Source organism: Lampetra planeri, chromosome 38 (genome assembly GCF_965212315.1).
Source record: "Lampetra planeri chromosome 38, kcLamPlan1.2.h2, whole genome shotgun sequence".
NCBI lineage: Eukaryota > Metazoa > Chordata > Hyperoartia > Petromyzontiformes > Petromyzontidae > Lampetra > Lampetra planeri.
The window spans coordinates 7,843,907-7,871,395 of record NC_136144.1 but is presented as its reverse complement, the minus strand read 5'-3'; the positions used below and the strand labels follow the sequence as shown (position 1 = coordinate 7,871,395).

Below are 27,489 nucleotides of genomic sequence, written 5' to 3'. Positions count from 1 at the left end.
ATATTTCATGAAGGCCATTGTTGCTTTTAAAGTATAGCATTTTTTTAATTGAAAAAATAAATCATCAACTGGATAAAGTATTTTGATTTATTATATACTGATCACATTTCTACGAAACGGGGTATTGCAGTGCTTGGAGTATTTGTATAGTAGAAAGTAAACTGCCAATAATTTTTTACTTTGGCAAAGGTGTGTTCAATTCATTCCTCCGATTTGCCTTCAGCCCCACTACTTGGCAGACGATGTGAAAATAGAACAAACATTAGGTCAGTGTTTATAAGAAGAAAATCAGTCTGATCTTAACAGCTTTCCAAAAGATGTTGTTTATATGGCTTCCAGTAGGGCTTGAGATATATCAGATTATACTGCAATAACATGACCATAGAGTGTTTATTGGTGTCTCACAAATTCCTAGGAATTGCACGGGCAATAGCGCCAATTGGACAGACTCACATTTACCATCCATGTTAACAAACCTTTAATGGTAAGAAGTAATTATGAAATAATTCCCCAAGTAATTCCTGCTGAAACGAGTGCTGTGTTGCTCAAATGTATTGGAAATTATGAATTATATAGCAGGGGAACAGGTATCCATCAGAAAAGCATTGCTGATTTCCCATAACGGTACTTATTTTATCAACAGCCTGGATAGTCATGCAGTCAGCTATCGGGACAAGAAAGTAGTAGCGTTTTGAGGACTATATGTGTTATTGATAGCAACATTTTTCTTGTCATCGAGTTTTGCATACGTATATTCAGCTTGCTCTTTCGTAGTAAAAGGTAAAGGTACAGCCCTGAAAGTGCTTTCTTATGCTGCTGGTAGAACGGCCTCCACCAGATGGGCATGCTGATAAGATGTCTTAGGAAGGCATGGTGTAACCCACACCTTCCCTCACCACATATGATCTGCCAATTAACTAGCTAGTAGTGCATTTAGGTTATTTATATTAATTTGCCGCTATAAATTTCCACATGATAAGCCACTTCGTTGAGCTATCATATGTGGCCAGGTCGCTTCTGAAAAATAAGCTAACATCTCTGCGCTTCACCCATTAAAATACACATGGAAAGTTATTTTTCTGATTTTCTTGCCTTTTATATACTTTGCACTCCTATCGTATTTTCATTATGTTTGTTGTAACTTTCTGACCCGCACTTACTGGTGGACATCTTTGAAAAAGAGCTGTTATAGGTACAGTAAAACCTTGGATTGCGAGCATAATTCGTTCCGGAAATGTGTTTGTAATCCAAAGCACTCGTATATCAAAGCACTCGTATATCAGTTGTGATCACGTGACGCTCGGCAGACAAAGCGTATACACGAACTACTCGTATTGCAAGAACTCGCTCGTTTATCAAATGAACATTTATTTTAAAAAATTTGCTCGTCTTGCAAAACACTCGCAGACCAAGTTACTCGCAATCCAAGGTTTTACTGTAGCTGGATTTTTACTGCTGGGTGGACAGAGGTGGGGGGGGGATTATAAGAAATGTACTCCAGTAGATGGAATTGAACCAGTAACCTGGATTGCAAATGCACTGGTGCTAACCATTACACCATGGTTAGCACCACTGGCAATTCCCCAAGTGTGCAAATTAAAGTGGTGTAGTTGAGAGGTCTTTATTTAAACCTATTACCTTAATCCATTGACTTTCATGATACTCTCAAACAATCTCATTTTGCTTTTGGCAACATGTAGACCTGCTATTTTCAGCCAACTTCGTGAGTATATATACATGAATATAAACGTGAACTTAAGTTGTAATGGTAGCAGGCATGGTTGCATTTTTATCGGCTTTAGTATCGCACTCCAAAGTAGGTGAATTACTTATTTCACTGATGATGGAGATTGTGTATTTTTTAGTTAAGCAATTTAGGAATTGAGGCTGAAGCTGCTGTATGTGTGAAAAGCGATACATCGCCAGGCTATACTTTTTTGGGACCCACAATTCAAAGCGTTGGTTTTCAGATATTGTTTTTTAGAATAAGCATAGACTCTTACTATGTTTGTGCAAAAAAAATAAACTACCCTTCTAGCCCTTCCAGAAGACAATAAAATGTTCATCTCTCACTTATGGTCACTATAACATGATGAACTGTATAACCCCGTGCAAGAGCTTTCACACAACAATCTGTTTTGCAAGGGAAATCTGGCATATCCCCATCCATAGCTTACGATATGCAGCCTCGAATATAATAATAGGCTTTTTTGTTGTCTGGATATTTTGACTGAATTTTCCGTACATGCGTTTGCTCTTTTCTAAGTCCGATTTAAAGAGAGAGAAAAAAATCAGTCATTACTTCATGCACCCTTTTAAATGTTTAGTCCAGCTCAAGTATACCATAACACAGTTTCGTGTTGAGAAGGAACTTGATTTTCTTTACGCTGTTCATCAGTCACCACTACGTAATGCATTGTTTCTCTTGGCGCTCTATAAGGACATTAAAGTGGTGCTGAAGATGAGATGGTCGCTGTTCCAGGTGGTAGTGCTATATTAGTCCCGACAGAGACTTTTTGGCAGAAAACTACAGAACGCGAGGCGGTTGCGGGGAAAAAAAACTGGGTCGATGCAGCACTGAAGACTGCTTTATATGGGCAGAATGTTTTTAGCGTTTTTTTTTGTTGAAAACTGCGCGTTTATTACAGGCCAAGTGCATTGTTATGCAGACGTGTAAATGTAGCTCATTTAAATGGCCCGCAGGTCCCCCCCGGTTGGGCCGGGGGGCACTTCAAGTGACTTTTGCCTCCGACGCCGTGGGGGGAGGGTGATGGAGTCCCCGCTTTTCAAACTGATTTAGAGTCTTTACTCAACAGGCCTTGCAAACCCGACTATTTGAGTCGCGCAAATGTATATCTCGCGTATTTTGAGCGCAAATTGAAATTAAACGTTCACACACTCTTGTCCCGTGAAACGCAAGTTGTCGGCCATTGCCGCGCGTGTGTGTGTTGTACATTTAAAGGAAGGCACTTGTCAGGAAATAAATGGGTTCTTGCGTATACAAGACCTCGGCTATACATCCTGGGGCTGTTAAACACAATTCTTAAGCTTTGTTTCGAGGAAAAAAACAAAGGAAATGTGAAAGTCACGACCGCAGCACTCTTGTGAGAGCGATTCGCGTCAAATGAGAGAGGCGTCGCAATGATGTCACCATTGTGCTATAATGGAGGATCTGACCATCGCTTGAAGGTTTTGTTTTGCAATTATAAATATTTAAAGTCGGTCATCAAACAAGATAGGGTTTTTTTGTGTGTTGAATCTTCCTATATCCTCAGTCCGACTGTGCAATGGATATTTATTTATTTCAATATATTCAATTGCATCATAAATATTTTGTTGAGAATTATGACTCGGGAAAGCATGAGCACACCAGGGTTACGTAAATACCTTTGTATTAAACATTGCAAAGGATAGCACGAGACAAATTGGCGGAACTGTATTTAATGCAAAAGCCGCTTTAGTGTTGAAAAAGTTTCCGTGCTCAAATGAGCGGTTGCGCAGTGCTCATTTCTTAGCGGTTCTCAGTGAGTGATGGATGACATTTAACCATTTGAAAAGCACAGACCAATCTGGTCAGAGAACAACCGATGTTGTCTAGGAGTGGTCAATGTCTCGTGCTCATTTTGTCGATCCCAGAGGGGATGAACTTGGATAGGCCAGCGTTTACACTTGTCCTTCTCTTGTCGTGTCCCAGAGGATGTCCGCTGTGGAAGTTACGCGATGAAATCAGCTCGTGTACAGGTACTGCGTGGATTATTTCATCGCAGGATCATGAGAGATGGCAGCGGCTTTGGGGGAAGCCTTAATCCAGCAGTGAATTAACCATGACTGATTCTGATAATGATGATCTCGTCACTGGTCTCTCCCACTTTGCCAACTAAGCCATATTCCCTTTTTGGGAACCCAGCTGGAATCACAAAGCAGTGGCAAGGAAGCAGCAGAGAGATGCGTCCTGGTATTTACCCAGAGTGATAGGAGGAGCACGTAGATCGGGTTGCAAATGCAATGAAAGGTCACCCTAGCAGAATTGTTAGAAAAAGCGGGCTTGGGCTGGATGGGATGAAGGCCAGTGGACAGCACTTGTGACAGTGCTGGCCAGCATAGAGAACCTTGCCCCGAGAGGCTGACCGCTGGTGGAGGATAGAGCGACGAGATATCGTGCAGAAGTGAGATGGATTCTTGCCATCACAGGATCACAAGGGACGGTGATGGAATGGACAGACGGTGGTAAAGGTTGACGTGAGCAGAGATGTTGGGCAGGAGTGAAATTGCTTCGAGTCAAAAGTCCCGAGTGTAGGGCTAGCCCAGCGGTCTGAAACCTGTGGCTCTGAATCCGCATGCGGTGGCTCTTTAAGGACTGCAGTGCGGCTTTTGAAATTGGAAGCAAAATGGCTCTAGTTGTTTTGGTTGCCCACCCGTGGGGTAGCCAGATCGGTTTGGAAGGTGAGCGGCTAACTGAGGAGGAATCCATCGTGAGCGTTTTTTTTTCACTCGGTGTTGCCTTCATGTCATGGAGATTTTAGTCGGGGCCAGTAGCCAGGTGTGGTTTAGTTGTCCCACCAACTGTGTTTGGCTTTGCTTTTAGCATTTGTTTGAGTTTGCACTCCGCTTCCCCTGCTGCTAAGGCAATTTCCTGCGATTTATTTGAACGGGATGATTTGAACTGCACACGCTAGCAGCAGACATTCGATGTAGGGTCTTGGCTATGTGCGTGCGTGCGTGTTCGGATTTTTTTTTCCCGCAATTGATCCTCTGGATATTTAACGTGTTAAAAATAGCATTTTACAGTCGTCGGTGACGTACAGCCATATTAACTATTAACTGTTAATGCCAAGCAATTGGTGTGGTTAATGGACAGGCCTTTAGAGGTAGTGATTTTCTTATAAACGCTTTTTTATTGCCATTCATATTACCAGCAGCCACTAACATTTCATCTTTGATTTTAGCCTGCTTCATAAATAAGCCCGCAACGAATACTATTTCCATTGCACCACGACCATGAGGACGTTGTTAGAAGAGCTTGTACTGCTAATTAAAAACCAAGCCCAACTTGAGTGACCCAAACGAGTGTAAACAAACACGAGTGGGCTTTGTTATTTCTGTGATGTAGTTTTCCCAGCCTGTGCCAACACAGGGCTGTACTAGGGAACAGGCTCTTCGTCGGCTGCCTCTGAGAATTATCACCACACACTCCGACCTTAACTCTTAAAGAAGCGGTCCTTAAATTTTAGCTTAAAACTTTAGTGACTGCAGGAATTCATATTCTCTTGGTTCTTTCGGTAAAGTCACGTAGATAGAAAATAAAATAAAAGATAATAAAATAAAAATAATAAATTGAAAATAATAAAAGCAAAAAACCCACGACGTTTCGATCGCAACACAGGCAGTCTTCATAAGGACTCTTGAAGACTGCTTGTGTTGCGATTATTTTAAATTAATTATTGAAAAAAATAATTTAACATTTTATTATCTTTAATTTTGTTTTCCATCTACGTGACTTTACCGAAAGAACCAAGAATAAGCGGTCATTAACGCGTGGGTCACCCCCCCCCCTCCCTTGGGGCGGCGGGGAGGGGCAGTTCAGACTATGGCTTGGTTACCGTGCAGGATAAATTTTGAACGTACTCGGGGCAACATCAGTCAGTGCCACGTTGCGTCAAAATAAGACACTATTACACAACCTGAAACAAATACCTTGTTAACACCTCGTTGACAAGAAGCGTGGACATGTGATCTCTATTGTATTGTGGCCTAGATAACCTGGGGGGGGGGGATTAATGAGGACCAATGTTTTTAATTGGGGGGCTACCATACCAAGTGGTTAAAAATGTGTGCCTACAAGCTTTCACACAAGGCAATATTGATTGGTAAGTGAGCTGTTAAGAAGTTGCTCTTTCTGTTGTTGAGTTGTAAGCAAGTAAGACTTCATTGAGCAGTGCTGAAGTTTTTTATTCCTTCCAATGTCGGGAAATTCCAGGATTAGCTTGATCGTCAGCTTACCAGTGCGATGGTCATGTTTTGTAAATTGTGTAATCGACGCACATGACCAAGCTGATATATCTGCATAATTAGCTTTGCGAGTGTTGATAATAACGTGCTTGAAAATGTTCCTGCATACACACAACACCTTGACAGTTTCACTCTTCGTAAGAGCATGGAAACTCGTGAACTTTAAGTTGTTGACAGCTCAGGAACTGCGTGCGGATTGCGGGTGAACTGCCGAGACCTCAACGTCGGCGATCCAATCAACGGCTTATTGTCCATCTCCCCCAGCCCTTGTCACCTGACCACCACCGCCAAGGCACAGCGAAAGTCAGGGCATTCGTTGTGCCGCGTTTAAATGGCGGGTGGGCTGGCCTACGCCGCGTGGAGGTTAGCGGGATCGCCTCCCCTCGGGTCGAAACCCAATCCGGGGCGCAGAGATGCAGTTGCGTGCCCATCGCTGCAGCGCTCACAAAGCGTGCGGTTGTTGAGCCCCAATGTCCGGTTTCGCTCGCCAACTTCAAAGATTCCGCGGCGGCTCCCCCCCCCCACCCCCTTTTTGCGGGATCGATACCCGTGCTTCGTTGCTCACCTGTGTCGTGCCGCTTGACCAAATCGATGGCTCGCTCGTCAATCCATTGGCGCTGTTGCGCTAAGAAGGCTTAGTTGGAGCCTTTGTTGTAAAGAAAACATGCGCGGTCTGAAGACGACTTCATTTGAAATATTTAGGGTTTGAGTTTTTTTTTTCCGGTTTGCTTTCATGATCCCTCCGAATTGTCAGACTTGGCTGAAACAGAGCCGGTGTTCTCTATGGCATCTCGGTGGACATTGATCTATGACCAATGCATACTGAAGCGTTCGCTTACGATGTACGTCGGAGGGGAATTAATCGGGCCAATCCCAGAACCATTTGTGATGTCACGGGGTGACTGTACCTTTCTTCACCCACCTGACCATGTTGGTAACAAGAGAGAAGAGGCCATTGAGGTTAATGCAATGAATGCCAATGCAACTTGCCATCCCATAGTTACAAAGGCAACACTCGTCCTGGAAAATTCTGCTCTAAGTTTCATCCACCACCTCCTTGAGGTGTCCCCTTGTTTTTGCTGACCTCTCGGTTGCCACTGCAGGTTCCTGTCCTTATCCATCTGCATGGCTTACAACTGCCTTTTCCTCACATTAAATCAACATGGCAAAATATCACTCATGATGTTGACTACAATGTATCTCAGTCTCACCTAAACTATGGTTTCATTAAAGAGTATTTGTTAAGGCACGGCTTCCCAACCATTGCCCAACCTGTCCGTCGTCACCTAGATTCCTGCCTGGCAAATGGGCCCACCTTTCTGGGGTCGGACACTAGGGTGTACTTGGGGAGAAGGAAGAGTGAAAATGCGAAGAGGGAAGGGGTGGGGGGGTGAGCGAGGGACAACTCTGGGACCCAAGTCCGCCCACTCGGAATGGTTTTGGCACAGGCCTGGATCTGGCGCACTTAAAACTTTTTGTAGAAACATGGGAATAGTGTATTTCTTTCTGTTTAAAACATTTATTTTGTAAGGGCATTTTTATTGGTGGAGGGTTGGCGCATTTGAAAACAGGGTTGCCCCAGTTATATCATTGCAAGCTGCTCTGGCTCAGTGACCTTGTAAGGAGAGCCCCCGAAGACAGTAGTTTAAAAAAACTGCTGAGCGGCATTGTTTTTTTTGTGTGTGTAGGCTCTCGGATTGCGTTGTAGGCAGAACAAAGGCTTGGGGAGGTTAACTTGTGCTGAACTTGCAAAGCTTTTGTCGTGACCTTTTAAAAGCGAGTAACAGGCTGTAATTAATTAGGATTGCAGTGGCGTTATTGAGACTGCTCATTCTTATGGAGGGAGTTTGAGGATTGCTCGAGTGTTTTCAGTTTGAGGCCGCTTGGCACTGTTAAAACACAGCCTGGCGGCTTTATACAGTGAAGCACTGCAGTTGCCGATTATTTAAATAAATCAATTAATCTATTTATCGGTATTGCACCATTTAATGTAATAAAAAATTGTATGCAATTTTCACATAATTTACTTAAATTAGCAGCTTCCACACACAAGACTTAAGTAAATATACACCGTTATTGACGATATCCTCCTTGCAATCTCTTTTCACTGTCATGCTGGCCCAATTGATTGACCGATTATATTTAAAGAAATTTCAATTATTTATTGCAACGTATTAGCCGGTTTAACACAATCGGCACCAATGTAGTGTCCGAACGTCTGTGAACGTATTTTGTTTTTGTACAGTGAAATCACATGACAAAGTTTTGGGGCAACCTTCATTATTATGGCTTTCCAGCTTGTTGCACTCAAGAGCTTGCTGATGCATGAGCTTTGTCTTAAAGGTTTTGCATACGGACCCGGTTCCTGTGGCGTGTGGGCCATTGCTGGCCGAGGATTCGTGGGATGGATTTTCTGCACTGCCATTCCCATTGCCCATATTCACACGCGTTCTGTTGGTCAGTCCCCACTGATGCATAATGCACTTCAAATAGACCACAAGAGCCAGGCTGACTTCTAATCTGGCAGGGTTGTTGGGGGCCTTTTCTGGTTGGTTGACATCGTGAGAGAAACGAGCCCTGCAGTTTCCACAGTGCTTCGCAGCAATTGCCAGCTTGCAAATTGTTCACGGCTACCCGAGAGCTTTTCCGTACTAAAAAACTGCAATCGATGGTTAACTTTGATAACGCCGGCAGCGGCAAAGAAATCGTGGAAGCTGTGTCCCGGGCCGCTCAGGAATGAATGAACTCATTCGTTTGTCTTAGCTCCGGCTGTGGCTCCTACGTACGTAGGGGGAATTTGGCGAAGATGGATTTGTGCAAGTGTGCTCTGCCACCTGCATAAACAGACGCCTGGTCGCCAGCCAAGAATTGACCAGCGCCGGTTGCATTCTGCACGTAGTTATATGCTACCGCTAAACATGGCAATATTTTTTTTTCGTCCGCCCTTTCTGTTGTGCAGTAAATAAATAACAGTTGAGGGTATTTGGCCCGTCGAACCGCGTTTGAGCTACTACAGTTATCCATCTCTTGTATAGCAAGTCATGAATCTCAATGAGTTTTCAGCTGGCTAAATAAAGGGCAATGAATTAAACCTTATTCTTAACGATAACCGTATCCCTTATAGTATATATCGACTGGACTTGCTCGAACTGTATCATTACTCTAATTTACAGCCAATAGTCAGTGGTCTTAAGTGGTTTCCCATTCCAATGGACACTGAGCGGTCCAATGTCTCTCCTGAGCTCCTGCTAGAGAATTTACATTTCTACAATGGGGACGATGAGTCACTATTGGACAACTGTTGCTTTCTCGCAAAGAGGTGGCACTCAACCTTTCCTCTTCCTGGCAGTAACCTTGTCCTCAGTGTAGTCATAACCGAACCGTAAACTCGTCTGTACGTTTGGCATTGGTTAATGGAAGCTTCATTTCACTCTTTGGAAAAGATGCGCTTCACATATGGCGCCCCACCTTGTCTTTTCCATGTCAGAGCTATTGTCTCCACGTGGCTTTGCAATCTATCTCGTGGGCCCACATGCACTCCGCGTTTATCTTGTGTAGTCGTTTATGCGCCGAGATAAATATACGGTACTGGCTGTGAGGATAACAAACTCACGTTAAGAAGAACACAAAGCTGTCGGTGTTTAGATAGGTGCCAAAGTGCACTCCTTTATCGGGCACAACATTTACAAGCACCTTTGTGCTTCTGCTCATTGTATTGGTTCAAGTTATAACTGCAAGGTCTGTGTCCAGAAGGGTGTGAATGTAGCTAGTGTTTGCAGAAGTGTGGGGGGGGGGTTTAAAAGGGTATTCTGCTATTGAGAGAAGTGCTGTGGTTTGCCAATAAAGATTACACAGTGGAAGGAAGTCGTTGATGCTATCTGCTGGCTGCTGAAAAAAAACCTGAATTGCTTGACTCTGAGATTTTTTTTGCTTGAGTTGGACTTTATTTTATTTTGTTATCCTGTTTGCTTTATACTTTGACACACGCCTGCCACGGACGCCCAATCCCCTATTGGGAATTGGCTGTCACAGACAAAGTTTGGCCAAGGAAGTTTTTTGTTTTCTGACTTGGGGAAAACACTGCGAGCACAACCCAATGTTTATGCCTGTGCAAAAAAACAACTAATCAGACCCTTACTTCACTTATTGTTGGCATTCCTGAAAGTGCATTTTGACCCACTTATTAATAGCACCGCTTGGTTATTTGAAAACAAATAGTCCTCAGCTGTGAAACAAGCTGTGTTCAGTTTTAATATTGAACATCGAGTTATTATTGTTCCTTATAGTTTAGTCAGGTCTATCTTGCACTAGGGATTGCATCTCCTGGTGGGGCGAGGGTGGGGGATGAGCACCTCACATCTGGTTCTGTTGGAACTAAAAGTTGCACTGAAATAACATTTTTGAAGGGACTGCCTACATCTGTCGCCAGAAACACCACATCCCGAATTAGTATTGCCATACAATGGAAATATCTGTATACGTGGTTTCAGGCGATGGCTCTTCGTCAGAGCTGTTCTACTGTAGGACCACTGTTCTTCACCTGTTGTCTAGTTAATTTAATGGACGCGATGGCAGTGCAGCGATGAGTTTGATTCTAACTGGGGAAGCTGCGAGTGTGATTCCTTCGTGACTGTGTGGGTTTTCTCTGGGTAACTCGGAGTCAGCACATATTGCTCTTTAATGAGATTTTTCCCAACATCTTAAATGCAGGACTCTCCTGAAAAATAGTATTTGGACTTTGTTAAGCTCTCCTGGGTAAATGAATGGCCTTGTTTTTTTCGTCGCAAGTTATTGTTACCCACTTCCAAAAACACTTGTTTGTGCTCTGCCTATTGAATGAGTCTTGTTTAAATAAATCATTAAACTTTCGGTAGCTGTTTACAGTAGCATTTAAATGTAATTTACCGTTTCACATGCGCCCAAAGTGCGTTATTGTTTAGGTCAGCGTAATTTATTTACATTTAAATTGAGGGAAAATAAACAAGCGGTGGTGTGCCAGCAATAATGTTAAGCGGGCTGCACCGCTAACAGTTTTAAACAAAAAAGCGTCAAAATGTAATGTTTTATTTGTTTGACATGATCGCGCTAACTGTAATGTGTATTGATTTCTCTCTTGCAGGGACTTGAGTTACAACCAGCTAACGACCGTAAATCCCGAAGCTTTGGATGGCCTCGTAAACCTACACGAAGTGTACGTATCGATCGTGCTTCAATATATTGGTCATGATTTATGCATGGAGATTCGCGCGCGCGTTAGAGCCATCCAATCACGGGTCTATATCGGGCACTTGAAACACGACGACTGTTGGGGGCAGCAGCAGCAGGAGGTCGTGGGTTCGATCCCGACCCTGACGCCTGCTGTATATTTGGAGTTTGCGTGTGTCTCTCGCTCCTCGTGATCGTGTGGATTTTTGTCCGGGTCGTCTGGTTTTTCCCTCCACATTTAGAATCGACGTGCGTTTAGAGTATTTGGCCTGTAACGATACACCCCCACCTCTCCAACCCTTACGATTCGATGAATTGTCATGATCAGTCACAATTCGATTAAACAATTTGGTCGTTTTGTTTGTACTGGTTTTTGGTATTTTCTGATTTGTACTTTTCACTTTCAAATAGCCTAAATGTAACATTTGCATTCATTTGCTTAATCCATAATAAGCAATTATTACGTTTACAGGTTAATGAATTTTGAGTCTTGTGAACGTAATATTTCTGTTTAGATTACTTGACTGCTATAAATTTTCACGTGATGATAAGCCACTTCGTTAAGCTATCATTCGTGGCCACGCCGCTATACAGCTCAGTGGACCTTACCGAGTTAAATAAAAATAAATAGTTTAGTTTTAGCTACAGCCTATTAGCGAGGGTCGCGACGTACACACAGTTTGTCCGCCCGTCTGCCTCCGTCCCGTTGTTGCCTTGAGCAGCAGAGCATTCAGAATTGATTCACGCCGATGCTCCCATGTGGTAGCTTAGCCAATCGGCGCCCACCTTTATGGAATGGACGGATCGCGCAAATGGGGTGACGAATCGGCATTGCTCCTATTGAGCGCCTGTTCCTGCCACTTGCCCTCCGCCTCCTCTTGTGCCTTCAAACATCGACCCGGCCAACGTGTGTGTATGTGTGTGTGCGACACACAGCTCCCCGAGCGTGCAGCTCGTCAAATGATTTGCCACTTTGGCGGGAAGAATTGTCGCTCGATCGATGGCGGTGTTAGTCAACGCATCGTTACATGGTTACAGTGAACCCGCGCGGGAGTATCACGTTAAGTCTTGATGCCGTACAGTGTTACACCAGACAGGTGCCACGGTGGCCAGGAGATGTTAACTATCTCGCCTGGTATACAGGATGTCGTGGGTTCGTTCCCGTCCCTGATGCCTGCTGCTGTATATTTGAAGTTCGCATTTTCTCCCCGTGGTCGCTTGCATTTTTCTCAGGTTCCTTCGGTTTTTCCCTCCACAAATAGAATCAACGTGCGTTTAGAGTATTTGGTTGCTATACATTTTTTCACGTGATGAGCCACTTCGTTGGGCAATGATTTGTGGCCAGGTCGCTTCCGATAAAAAGCTATATAGCTCCGTGGACCTTGCCTGTTAAAAATAAAATCGTTAAGTTTAGTTGAGGTTGCGTGGGGGTAAAGCGAGTGGCTCGCAATTGGAATGTTGCAAATTCAAATCCTGGTTGGGGGTTGACTCAACTCACCATCCTTCTGGGCTCGATACGATGCATACCGATGTGTGGGGGCTCGCCCCTGCCATAAAAATGTGGAATTTGCACCAGTGGCTCAGGGCTGGTAACAGGAGATGAGCACCATGCCTCAATGCCCGTTTGAACAAGGAATCGCTCTGACTTTACAATTGCCAAGCTTTTACCCCAAAGAGCGAAAGTTGTACACGCTCTGAAGAGAAATCACCAGAAAAAAAATAAAACCACAAAAGCGTTGTGACCACTTTGGATGCAATTTAAATTGAGCGCAGTTGCTCAATGCGCGTGGCATTCCAAGGTTGTTATAGCTTTCAGATTCCGACAAAAAACATTCCCAGTATCATTTTGTAGTCGATCCAGAAGTCATTCAGTCAATGCACACGTACGATCGTGAAAACCACAGTTGAATATGGATCGGCATGTAGAGCCATTTGTCAATCTCCACTGCTGCATGCTGCAATGAGGGTCTTCCCATGCCATGCGGGTCGTGGTGGTTATATTATTGTACGTTACCATGCTAGGCATTGTGGATTGGTGAAGATAGGGAACATAGACGCGTGAGTGTAAAGTGCAGTTCCATCATTCGATATTGTTGCACTACTTGCTGCTGAACCACCACATAGCGCCGCAGCCCGTAACACCTCTGCTATGTACGGTGGTCACCCATTCGAGCAACAACCCAGGTCGAAATCTGCTCGGCTTCCAAAATCTCATGAGATGGGGGTGCATTCCGGGTGAATTGGTCATAGGCGCTGCATATGTGTTGTATGCATGTGAAAACCAGCTTGAAGCCCATTGAGATTCGTGCACTGTAGCGCGCATCGACCATCCATTCATAATCGGCAGCGGTGAAACGCAACGGCGCCGTGCTCCCATTTTGACTTCAAGCCAGCGGGGAGGAGTTTGAATGGGGCCCAAGCAGACGGGGCAGGAAGGGGAAGGAGGGGAAAGGCAGCCGGGGGGAAAGGGGGCGTTCATTTGAGCATGGTAACCCCCCCTTCCCCCCCCCCCACTGGCTCTCGTGAGACAGGCGGGACAGCTGTGTGAATGCTAAGTGAGGAGGCCCACGGTGGGTGGTGTGTGAAGCTGCGCCATCCGCGTGAGGCTGCAGAGAGGAGAGAGCGAAATCGGGAGCCCCGAAGCCCTTGCTCTGCTCGTGGGTTTGCGTCGCTCGCCTCCGTGCTGCCGCAGCGTTCGCGCAGTAAATAATAAGCGTGTAACGATACACCCCCTCCTCCAAACCTTGCGATTCGATGAACTGTCATGATCAGAGTCACGATTCAACAATTTGGTCGTTGTGTTCGTACTGGTTTTGGTATTTTCTGCCTTGCACTTTTCTCGTTCAACTAGCCTGAATGTCACGTTTGCATTCACTTGCATGGAATTTTCATAATCCATAATAAGCGATTATCACGTTTACAGGTTAATGAGTTTTGAGTGTTGTGAACGTAAGATTTCAGTTTAGAGTATTTGGCTGCGATAAATTTCCACGTGATAAGCCACTTTGTTGAGCTGTCATTTGTCCAGGTTGCTTCTCAAAGAGCTATGTAGCTCAGTGGGCCTTACCTGGTAAAATAAAAAATAGTTTAGTTTTAACTTAAATCCAAAAAGTAAAGTAAACGTGACATTTCGATTATTATTAAAACAAAAATGTGAATTTTCCAAAAATAATATTTTATTGTAAAATGTAACCTTGGCAAACAATGTGCATACCGATTTGATCTTCAACCATGAACAGTGTTGTGTTTTAGAGTAATGTATTATATGCATTTGACATTGGTCATGCGCTCCGCTTGATACTTACAATGTGATCGGTTTTAATTAGACCATGCTCTATTCATGAATGGCTGAAATGTTTCCTTTCTCAATCCTTACCCACACACATGCACACACATGTTTTTTTATATATATACACACATATACTGGCTTTCTAGATATAACAACGCTCATTTGGTAAACACCACAGTGGTTTATTATTGCAGCTGAACATTCAATTGCTAGTCAGTTGCCAGGTTCCATAATTGCTGTTGGTGCTCACTTGCAAAACAAAACACAGCGCTTTAATTGCATTAATATTTGATCTTGAGGTTTTTCTGTCGTTGCCGGAGCACAAACTTGCGGCTAAATGTGCGTTGTTGAAATTGTCCATTGCAGGAAGTTGAATCACAACCACCTCTTGGAAGTTCCCGACCTCGGAAGTGCAACAGGCAGCATCACCACGCTCTCGCTGTAAGTGAATGCTTCTCCATCATTAGACCTCCTTTGCCAGTACCAAAATATAATAATAGGGGTTTTCCTCTTTTTTCTGGCAACAAAACTGAAACCTTTTTACGAGGATTCATGTCTGCATTAACCACAATACTTGCAGTCGAAATGCAAACAAAAGACATATTATGATAATATATGCATTGTCCTTGAAACTGATTGGTCTGCCTTTTGGCGTCCTCTGGTCGAGCACCAATTGAGTCGAGGCTCAAAAGAAAGCCGTGCCTTGGTGTGGACCAATCAGTTGCAAGGACAATGCATATATTATCATAGTGTGTTTTTTGTTTCCATTTTGACTGCACATATTGTGGTTAATGCAGACATGAATCCTTGTAAAAAGGTTAGAGTTTTGTTGCCAGAAAAAAGGGGAAAACCCCTATTGTTATTATTATTGCGTGCTTCTCGTTTAACATTGTTGCGTCTAAATTGCTCGTCTTGTGCATCACACATACACGTGGCATTGAAGTGTTGCTACTTCAGTGAATCTGTGCAGTAATTCACTTGGCTAGGTGATTGCAAAACTGAATATTAAAATGTCTGTAAATTAAATAAACATACACCACCATGAAATAAAGTAAGCAACCATAATTTCACCGACATTTAAGCAAGCAAGACTCTAGAGGTGTTGACTTTGATCTTGTTCAATGCCTGCAGTTCGAGACAAACAGCCTCCATGAACATATTAATTGCGGTCCAGCAAAATTGTACAACTATGGAACTAATTAAACACTTTCTGAAATGTTCTCATTAGAAAATATACATCATATAACCCGTGAACCAATGTAAGTAGATACAAACAAACACTTTTGCTACTCCGAACCTTATGCAACAACACTCGTGTGGAATGAATTCATGTAACTAATACCGGTTTCGAGAGGATAAGACTGGCAAAAAAAAAACCTTCCACCTGCACATCGAGTACCTTAATAGTTTATTTTAGTTCTCTGTGCAATTTCCAGGACGTGTCTTTGTGGTGAAACAGGTTTGCAATGATCTTTACGTCTGTTTATTGGATATCCATGCAAGCCTGTAATTTAGAGATTTGGAGTCGGCAGGCCTGTGGTTATGTAATGTCAGCGGATGAAATAGATATGATCCTCCCGTGCTGTAAAAATGGGCTGCCTGAATGAATTTCAAATTGAGTCCCCCACCCCCTTTCACTCCGCAAAACATGTCAGCGTGCCGAACACACGTATAATTAACGGAAGCTACAACTCCACATTAACAAGCATTATCTATGCCGGGGTTTTTTTACTTGCTCGGCTGTCTTGCTAAGGAGTCTTGTCGGGGGATCGTTTGAGTTTCGTCAGACACATTAGCAATGAAAACATTTATTTTATTTTACCAGGTAAGGCCCATTGAGCTATGTAGCTCTCTTTTAGAAGCGACCTGGCCACAAATGATAACTCAACGAAGTGGCTTATCAAGTGGAAATGTATAGCAGCCAAATACTCTAAATGCATGTTTCTAAATGTTGAGAGAAAAACAGGAGGACCCGGAGAAAAAATCCATGCGATCACGGGGAAGGAGAAATAGCAACTCCCAATATACAGGCATCCGGGTCGGATCAAATCCACCACCTCCACCATACCAGGCGAGGTAGTTAAGATCTCGCCACTATGGTGCCCCTGTATTAAGCCATGTTGGTGGGGAGGGGGTATATACAGTTTTAGGTTCAGAAGAACTCTGGTGCTGTGCTTGGAGCTGGCTCGTGTGGGGGGAGCTCAAATTGCCGCTGGGGGACAACCCAGACTATCGTTTGTCTGGTGTCGATCAAAGTTATAGCAGTTTGACACGTAGACTTGCGTGGCCAATTTTATTCATTTATAAAGATTTTTGGGTGAGATCGTGTATGTGTAAATGTGTCGTTAACCCGCCACCACCCGACACAGCTAACCGGTAAGGTTTGTCACGTAAACCTTACTACTTAATGGATGCGCATTCATGATATGAGCGGAGAGACACTCTGAGATTAATTTGACTTGACACGATCGGTGAAGAACGGTGTTTGTGTTTGAGTGTGAAAAAGCATACATAAACCTTTTTATTAAGTGTTCCTGCAAATCAGAAACATGAAAGGGCTTCTGGGGAACAGTATGTTCTCGTATTTGCTAACTTAGGATAACATTGGAAGCTGTAAACATTGTTTAATAGGACCCGGTGGATGTATGGTTTACAGCCTAGGAAAGGGGGGAGGGCCTTCATGCAGTTTGGCCTGAGCAGGGGCTGCAGGGTGTCCGATAACAGTCCAGTGGAATCATTGTCTACATTTGGTTATTTACCAGGCCTATAGCCACTACATACCTTTGCAAAGAGTTTGTTCTTGGAACTTTAAAAGGGGGACGAACCGCTGTGTTCTTAGCAAGCATTTTACGAGGTACGTCTGAATATCCTACATTGCTGCACGGTGAATAGTTTATTGGGATTATAAAGATTTACATGGAGTGCAAGTTGGCAGTAAAAGTAGGACATCTGGGTGGCAGTTAAGGGTGGATTTTTGCAGCTGATGTCTAGATTAATTCCCACAAATTAAAAATACTTTTTTCAGCTAAGAGACCCCACTCTTTTTTGAGAATAAGTAAATGTTGCCAACGTTGATGAAATAGCCACTGCTTGTTGCCTAGTTCTAGATGTTCCAAAGTCAACACATTTTTGTAAATGGATATCCCTTCTGTAGATTTCAACTAATTCAAGTGAATTCCAAAAGTGGATGGTCACACACAGCGCAACTGTGCCAAGTTTTGGGCAGCTTGTGTGCCGAGAAATTTGAGTTTTCAAACACGGCAAGAATGTTTTAACCAAGGTGTTTCAGAATCTTGAAAAATGAATTTACAGTGTTTGGCAGAGCGTGCAAAATTTATTTCAGTTTCAGCACTCGCAGCATTGCATCTGCTACAGATTAATCAGTGTCGGCAAGGAGTATGGGCCTCCGCGATGAAGCAGCTGCGTGTGTTTTGAAGTTTGACGTGCGGTAACTGGCCTTTGAGAGCTTCCCTTAACCCTCATTAATTGTCCCCGATTGTCAAACATGTGGACCTGACAATTAACACTGAAAGAAACGAGCATTCCTTTTCCTAAATTCTGACATTGCAGTTCCGTCGCAGGCCATAACCTTATTTGTACATGTGTAGTATTCCATTTGTTATATTGTATTGTCCTGTGCCATGTTACACCCGATCCTTGGCATTCGAACTGCACTACCCCCAGATCTTAAAAAAAAATTGTCTTGATGGCCTCGCACCTGATTTGGAATTAAGCCTTTCATTAAATACCAAAAGCAGTTCACCTTAATGCTGAAGCAGAACATAAAAACTGTGGTTGAGTATTTCCAAAGAGAATAACATTGATAAATAACATGGTCACTGATAAGGGGCGTTGAACTCTTGCAGACTGTTGCATTGTATGAATGGTTGAGTGTTAGGTTTTCCAATGACAACAAAACCCTCTGTTCTGACACCAGTGTATCAGTTTTCTACTGCCCGATTGTCGGCATTGCTGCATTCGGGCAATAGAAAACTGATGGTTCAATCGTGTTTTTTTTTAAGATTAACTTTTCTCAGTTCAGCATCTTATACCATTGAATCAGAGCATGTGTTTTGTTCTCCAGCACAACGGATGCTGAGCCCAAGGTCCAAACTGTATTCTCGCATAGGCCAAAGAACTCGCAGTGCTGTTGTGTGTGCCAGTCGTGGCATTTGAATGCACTTTGCACCGTAAAAAAACCAACAGGAGTCTGTAAATCTAAAAGCACGTAGCCCAAATGCCACGGGACTCGGTGGAGTTTTCTCACCTAATGGCATTCAATAAAGTATTTAGTAGAGTGACAAAGTTGCAGGTGCCGAGCAATTGTTTTGTTAAAAGATGGAAACACGTTTGTGAGTTGCACAACAAGACAAAAAAAACATCAAAAATAAACAAGAAATTTGAACAAACAGCAACATTTGGATCTTGTTAAATTATGTACGGTTGTGTGTGTGTGTTCCCGGGACGGCTTAAGTGTGAAAATATTTACAGTGTGGTGGTGTGACAGCTGGTTACAATCACTCCCATGGAACATATGCGGTTGATTGTTTTAAATAGGAAAAGACTACTGCTCTGAAGTTCGCTTTATTGTTAATACAGATACATATTATTTCCTACCAGGTAAGAGAGCTCGCCTATCAAGCAGTTTATTTTTACACACTTTTATTGAACTTGCCGTGTTGTCTGTCTATATTCTTTGGAATCTTTGACGCTGAATATCTTCGGATCTACGAAGCCTAGCAAGCTTAAATTTTCAGCGCAGACTCGCATCGCGTGCCAATTCAAGATTTCATTTTTTTTAAATCGGTCCAGGTCCCGGCCATGGTGGTCCTATTCGTGGTTTTGACTAAATTTTACTAATTAATAATCGTACATTTTACTTCCCCCTTGTTGAAATTGCGAATGGTCGCGCGCACCTACGACGGCAAACGTCTGCTCCAATCACAGCGCCTGTGGCTGGCCAGCCTATGACCATGACGGGCGACTTTTATCGCTGCCCGTCATGGCGCCGGAGCAGCCGCTGTGCTGCCCTCTTCCTTAGCAAGAGCAACACTATTAGGTAACTTAAAAAACCTAGATTTTCAATGCACACACACACACACACTTTTATTTGCACTCACAAGTAGAAAGTGAATTATTTTGACCCCGGAATTTATCAAATTTGATGTGCTCAATTAAAGTGGGTGGCTTCCTTTTGATATGTTTAACTTTATTTTCCCAGAGACTGCATTGCAAATTAATAGATGATTAATTGTTTTTTTTACACTTATGATGATCGACAAATAGAGGGATACAGAAAATGAATGCCTTTAAAAATTTGTGTTTTCTCTGACAAGAACACCACGAGTTATTTGGCATGATGCATCATTTAAATTAATGGCAACCAGTGGCTCTCGATTAATGCTAACATGGGCAGCTAGACATGGTGCAAGCACAAAGGGATAACCCAAGAATAGATGGAACAAAGGAATCAAGGCACTCATGCAGAAATACAAAGCGGATGAAAATAACCTTACATGGCAATTGTTTACTTTATAGAGCTATATTGCAAGAAGCAGATGACGACGATGGTGGCAAGGATGAGAACGCAGTGAATTTCCATATACCACTGGGTTTAATACAGGCCAGGGCTAATGTATTTACCCCAAGAGAGGGGCCCTAATTCCCACCTGAGTAAACATCACCCACATCAATACTGTCACTGTGCCTGCAGTTGGAGCAGATTTCACAAAGCCGCTTTGAGAGAGAGCGCGAGAGCGAGCAAGCCAGGGGAGATGTGGTCGGTTTGTGCAAGTGTCTTTGTGTTTGTCTAGGTGCGTGTGTGTCCGCGTGTGCGGTAGTGTAGCGGTTTGCGTGCTGCGCTACGAACCCAGCCAACTGGTCCTGGGCCTCCCCTAGGTCGACTTGGCCTCGAATGAGTACCTGGTGCGGTGTGTAAAAATATCGCCACTGAGGAGGCAAAGGCGGCTGGGCTTTGTGTTTACCACCGCTCGTGCCGGCCTTCATTGGTGCTCGCTAACAGCACTTGCCCCAACAGTCGGTTAAGCCTATATGGGACATCTTTGTCTTGATGCTTTGCGTGTGCATCCGCTCGTGTGCATCAGCATTTGCATTCTTGCTGTGCAGTCTGCGCGCATGCATGCAAGCATTCTATCCTCTCGTGTGCCTTATATCCCCATTTGGACGACAGAGACTGGTATGCATTGCAGATGGTCCGCACTGACTTAGTATGGCTGGAGGCCAAAGCATTTGATGTGCGCATTCTGCAAACGAATGCCAGTGCAAAGGATCCGCTACCTGCCTGAAATAAGGCAGGCTTCTAGAGTTTCATTATGCAGAGCTCTGCTCGGGTCCTATTTAATGTTAATGAGACAGGCCTTGGCGTGATCCCCATTAGTCCGGCGACCAATGGGAAGACCTGCGGCTAAATGGCGGCATACTGTTTGGGCATCTCTTGGAGTTGGCCACGTAATGTGTGGCAGCTGTGGGATGTGGTGAATATAAGAAGGCATTGCAGAGGTGTGATGGCATCGTTGGCTTCGTCCATGATGACAATCCTGGTCTTGCCTTAATCGACACATACCTTATTCTCCGGATTGTAAGACCCAAATCTTGGGCCATGTGGCAATACAAAAATAAATAAAACGTTATGAGGTCATAGTCAACCGACTACCGGATTGTATTATACGTCCCCAACTTTTGCTTTAAAATACGAGGCGGGGCGCAGGGGAAATTGCTTCTGAGTCCAGAGTGTATGGTAACAAAGCTTCAGAATCATTTGGAACAGTGAGAGGGCACACATCTTATAAAAAACACAAGATCCAGGTCCGATTCATCACAGTACTTAAAATTTGTGATCTGATCCCATCTGTGAAGGATGTGATCCCTGACATGCAATACCCCGGCGTCTACAAACTTAGCTGTGTCTGTGGCAGTAGTTACATTGGGGAAACTAAGCGACATGTCTCGGACCGTGTTTGTGAACACAAGGCCGATCTGAAACACGGTCGGACCAATTCCTCGGCCGTGGCTGATCATTGTTTTAATGCGGTGGGCTCACACGAGATTGATTTCTCGAAGACGAAGGTACTTTGCAAACCCACTGGCTATCAACAAAGATTTGTTCATGAAGCCATCCATATATACAGACACAGACACAATTTCAACCGAGAAGATGGGTACACATTTAGCAATCATTAAAAGGACGTTATCAACCTGTGTAAGTCATAACTGGCTGTGATGTTCCCATCCTGCCACCTTCCGATGTTAGTCGTTATTTTCGGCTCTCCGATTTTACATTAACAGGTAAAATTTCTCACACCAACACAGCCACCTTGATGCGCCGTACCTCGACGTGGCGGCGGCTCTGCGATCTTACATTAACATGCTAATCTCTCACATTAACGTGCTAATCTCTCACATTAACATAGCCACCTCGGCGTACTCGCCGTGGAGGCCGCTCACCGATCTTACATGAACATGCTAATTTTTACCTGGCAGCCCTTTAATTGGTGGAAACCCACCGCCAATCGTGGTCGCTGCCCATCACTTACATTAACTCTAGCTGCCCCACCCATGCAGCTGACATTTGGGCTATGCCCATTTTAAACCTTTATAAACAATTTGCCTTTAGAAGCTAACCCCCTTTTCGCGATGACGACAGCTTGTGTTGCGATCGAAACGTCGTCGTTTTTTGTTATTTTCTTTGAACCTATCTCCGTTACTTTACCGAAAGACCCAAAGAATATAACTAAAGAGGTGTTTGCTTTTGGGTTTACGTCTTATTTGTTTTGATTGTACGTCTTGGGGCGCAGTGTGGATGTGTGGCACGCGCTCGCTCGCACGTGCACACACAACTTGGCCAAAATCATTTGGGCCTGCTCCGGCCCACGTAAAATGTTTCAGCCACGTATGTAAGCCTCCTTTTTCTAGATAACTCCTTGTCGTTGAGGTCATACAGGATGATGGAAGTTTTGTTTCCAGTGGAAGAATGTAAAATCTGCATGAGTAGGCTCGTAACTATTCAGCACCCCCGCCGCATGATTCTTAAACATTTTCACTCTTCATGTTTCTGAGTTGATGCAACTCTCGATTATATTTTTTACGTAGTTTCACCGTCTCGTTTACATTTAATGTTGTTTTTTTTTTGTCTCTTTTGTAAAGTGTCATTCACTCCCTTAATATGTAAATTTGCATCAATCGTCGATTAGTCGATGCTTACACACACAATTCAACACATCTCTCGTCAACGTGACCATTTCAACTGTCGCGCCTTCGCATGCCCACGGTAAATACGCAAATGATTTTCAAAGTGCCTTGGCTTCCCCCTGTGCGAGCTGCTGCGATTGTTTGAAAGTGGTCCTGTATAGGCTGACGGTGCCCTTGTGTGCTTATCGCTTGCCTGCTTGCATGCAGGCAGCACAACCGGATCCGAGCCATTGCGGCAAAGGACTTCCACAAGTATTCGTCGCTTGAGTCTTTGGAGCTAAGCAACAACCACATCACGGAGTTAAAGGCTGGCTCCTTTCCAGAGGGCATGCGCCTGAAGCACCTGTAAGTATATAAACCCCACTGTTGTCATCAGCACCCTGTAAATATTAGCCACACGTTTGAGGTACGTACGTATGACGTTGAATGTCTTTCACACCGTACGTAGCCATCCGTGCTAATCGGAGGTGCGGGGGAAGGACAAGAAACTAAACGCAACAAAACGCAGTTCTTAAAGAAATGCCTTTTCAATCTAGATTTAAAAGTGCATAGCTTCAGTGGCTTCCTAATGCCGAAAGTAAGAGCGTTCCACACGGCCTCAGAAGCGCATTTGAAATCGTGCAATGCGGTGACCATCTTTGTTCAATGAGTTCTCAAACGCAGGGTGCGAATGATCTCAGCTCGGTCACCACTGACCATGCTATAGTTTATCTCGTCTTTGTATGATTTTGTTGTTAATGTCTCTTAACTTTTCTTTCAATATTTTTTTTCCCCATCCCTGGTCTGCTTTGCAAAAAAGAGATGTTTGTCTCAATGGGCTCTCAGCTGGTCATAAATAAAATTAATGTACATGTGCGTGTGCGAGCTCTGTTCTGGTGCGGTGTGTAAACATTGCCACTAGGCAGACAAAGGCGGCCAGGCATAGTGCTGACCTCCACCCACTGGTGCGCCGTATCGGCCTTCATAGGTGCTCGCTAACAGCACCATGCCCCAACAGTGTTAAGGCTATACAGGGGATCTTTGTTTGGTACTCAATGAAAGACTAATTAAGACCAGATGACAATGGATTCAGATATCTTATTATTAAAAAGATGTGGGTGCACTACGCTGGACATCTTAACAGCCAGGTGAATAGTTGTACAGGGCAGTTGAGAATAATGGAACGTCACCTTTACATATGCTGGGTTTAAATGGGGTTGTAGATTTTTAGTTTGTTTTCGTTTAGTCACCACCTATTATCAATTCACTGCTGGATGATGGCCACCCAAAGCCACCACCACTTCTCATGATCTTCAAATAAAATAATCCGCCTAGCGCCTGCACTTGAACGGATTTATTCAATCCGTCTCCGCGGTTGGCTGCCCTCTTTCATAAAATCCATTGATTGGTTGCCTCTATCTCACCATTGCTATTCTGGACCATCGGCTGTCATCCATTCTTAGCGACAATTCCTGCCAAAAAACAAAAATTCGTTTTTTGACAATGGGAATCGTGTCATTAACCTGAGCTTGTACCTGAATCCGCATTTTCCTGTTTCCGTGTTTCGCACTGTAATAACTTAAACGAATACAACTTTTAAGGATCGCTGACCTCCGTTTCATCATTCCCACAGAAACTTGAATGGCAACAAGATTTCTCTGTTGGAGTTGGGCTGCCTGGACAACCTCTCACAATCTCTGTTGAGTCTCAAGTTGAACAAGAACCGGATAACGTCCCTGGCCCCCAAGCTGTTCAAGCTACCGCACCTGCAGCACCTGTGAGTCCTCAATATCTGTACACTGTGTGTCCAAGGATGTATTGTGTGAGTTCCCAGTGCAGTAGTGCAGGCCAGGCGAGTTAACGCTGCGATGTACATATTACTTGCTGACCCACCCATACTGGACATAAAATGGTAATGGAACTGGTATTGCTGTACATTGGGTCTAAATGTTAGACTCTAAAATCCAGGGAGGAGTGGATGTTGTGCACCACAGAAATGAGGATGGTGAGATGGACCTCGGATCACAAGACAGGGTAGCGTCAAATATTTAGAGGAGAGGAAGAAGGCAGGAGTGGTGGGACCCTTCTATCTCGGACAAGCTAAAAGAAACTAAAATTAAACTAAACCTTTTTATATTACCAGATAAGGCCCACTGAGCTATATAGCTCTTTTTCAGAAGCGACCTGGCCACAACTAATAGCCCAACAAAGTTGCTTATCACGTGGCCATTTATAGCAGCCAAATGTGGAGGGAAAGACCGGAGGACCCGGAGAAACATCCATGTGACCACGGGGAGAACATGCAAACTCCAAATATGCCGGCATCAAGGTCGGGATCGAACCCACATCCTCCTGCATACGAGGCGAGATAGTTAACATCTCGCCACCGTCGGGCCCCGAAGTCTACTCAGATGGCTGGGAATACAACGCGAGACAAGAATAATGTATTTAGCAGGGAACAGGGACGCACCCGAGGGTAGACTGAGAGGTGGGCTTAGAAAGAGGGAACTCAAAGTGGTGAGCGAGGATGTGACGGACTGTGGAGTGGATGCGGAGATGATGGTCCGGAACAGGATAAAGAGAGGTAGGAAGGCAGATCCTTCATGAGTTTGAAAACATTCTAGGAGGAAGAGAAGAATAGGAAATCTAGCAGTGAAGCCACCCGATACTGCTACTGTCCATAGTCATGGGTTCGTGTGAAAATTCCTTTTAAAATAGAATATGGACGTATGATTTGTGCGGTGGCAGTTACGCCACATTTAAAATCAGCGTGTCAAGTGGCCATCGGCCAACAGGTAGCCGAGCGTGGTGTTTTATTTGATTAATTTCACGCTGTCAGAATCACCCAAATGACCGTTCCTGTATCCTGCTCAAGCGAAACTCCCCCACAAGGCATGCACCCCGCCTCTCTGTGACCTCCAGCCTTTAACCTCTAGCTCCACACGGTCACGTGACCGCCGGTTAATCGCGATATGAATAGCCTTAGCAGATGTCGCAGCACACGTGAAGCAATGTCTTCTCCGTATGTTGGGCTTTTATTTTGGAATCCGTCGGCTAGTAAAACTTGTCTTTCAGTAAAAGCAAAAAATTTGAGCAAAACCTCCATTACCCCCTTTTCCTGTGAACAAGAGAAACAATTTTACATCAATCTTTTGGCGTGTTTTTATGTATTTTGTGTAATATTGAAAAGCTTGTTATAACATCTGGCGGATGTATTCATTGCACAGTGATGCATCTTAGCGGAATTTATTTCCATTGGAACGTTTACCTCAATTGCATTCGAGTTATGACTGATTCTTTACTTTATTTTTTACTAGACGGCTTGCATGTTCGTTATTCTAAAATTTCTCGATTACAATAGGTCCCGGTGCATTTTATTTTAACATATCTGTTATGTATCCATAATATGTATGTTGAATTTCTCATAGGTATAAACAACCATTTAAAATGAATATTAACATCTTTTCATGTTCATCATTAACACTGCCTCACAACAGAAACATGTGAAAGGCAAATTTTGTTGGAAATTGGCCTTCAGAATAAAAACTATGTATTTTCCTCTTGTACGGATGTCAGTCTAAACGACGCACATGGTGAGTTTTGAGATGGGTTTTGTTTTAATTGTACCCTACTGCCAATGTTTTGTTTCCTTTTGCAAAACACTCATCTAAGTCATCCGATAATACGTCCACTATTCGTTTGTGTTTGATAATTAAGTCTGTTCGTCTTCAAATCTGAAATGCCGTTCTTTCTTTTGGCCTATTGTTTTGCAAGTGGTTGCGGTAAAAAAAACTAGCGCAGTCATTCCCAGGTCTTGGAATGCCTCTTTGTGTCCATGCTATAAGTATTTCCATGGCTTGGCACTCCTTCGTCCGCTTGATAAGAGTTGGAAAGTTGTGTCGGCGTGCCAAGGGAAATACAAATATCAAATGGGAGGGGTTCTCCGTGCTCAAATGAGCATGGGGTGGCACACGCATCTCCATTCTCATAACGAGGGACAGATTATGTAGAGCACATACAATACGTTGCTTTAACAGCAGAGTGGAACTTATTTTATCGACCCTGTATGGATGATGGGCTGAGGCGACCCTTGACCGGCATTCAAATACTCAACCATCCGATTATCTGTCTGATTGTGCCACCAAATTGAATGTCCACATCGTGAGTTGTATTCCTGTTGGTAGTTTAAGGACGGGCACCGATTCACCCAACACGCAATTATGCGAATCATAGCGATTCAGCATCACGATCTAATTCAAGGATTAGTTATGTTTTTGAGCGTTGCTGTGAATGCAGCACCTCTAGTGGCTGCAGGATTGACGTGAACCAACCGCATAGAAGACTGTGGGTCACAACCAACTCCTACACGTACGATTACATGCATGTATTAAAAGCGTAGCAATTAATTGTAATCCATGAGTGGGTACCGAACAGCTACTTTGGGCTGTTTTTGGCTAATAAGGTTCGCTCGGTGTTTTAGCAGAATTATCCTTACTGCGGCCTCCTGATGAGATTTGCACGTGTGCCCTCGGATGGGCAGTGACGCCAGGACCGTGAAATTCCGCCCCGATCCGTGTTAAACCCGTTAGAGAGCTTCCGCAGCATCCCTGCTACACTCATTCTCTCGGCGCTCGACTGCCTGTCTTCAAACAGCCATTCTCACTTGTGTAGCATTTCAACTTTTTAAAACAACGTGCGTATTTTATTTTTTTAATCTTGACCAAACCGGGCAGATGGCACTGTGGCAAGAGCCACCTGACTTCTGATCCCCTTAAAGGGAAAAAAAACACACAAAAACA

At 43.9% G+C, this 27,489-nt stretch overlaps 1 protein-coding gene across 3 annotated transcripts in view; it reads left to right on the top strand.

The window, feature by feature from the left end:
- LOC144731267 (leucine-rich repeats and immunoglobulin-like domains protein 3) overlaps window positions 1-27,489 on the top strand; it is a 74,203-nt gene that overhangs the window by 12,705 nt on the left and 34,009 nt on the right. For all 3 annotated transcript variants that reach the window (XM_078612311.1, XM_078612309.1, XM_078612308.1), the window contains 4 exons: window positions 11,129-11,200; window positions 14,870-14,944; window positions 22,919-23,056; window positions 24,324-24,467. In XM_078612311.1, the coding sequence (XP_078468437.1) occupies window positions 11,129-11,200; window positions 14,870-14,944; window positions 22,919-23,056; window positions 24,324-24,467 (429 nt within the window). The remainder of the gene's footprint in view (window positions 1-11,128; window positions 11,201-14,869; window positions 14,945-22,918; window positions 23,057-24,323; window positions 24,468-27,489) is intronic.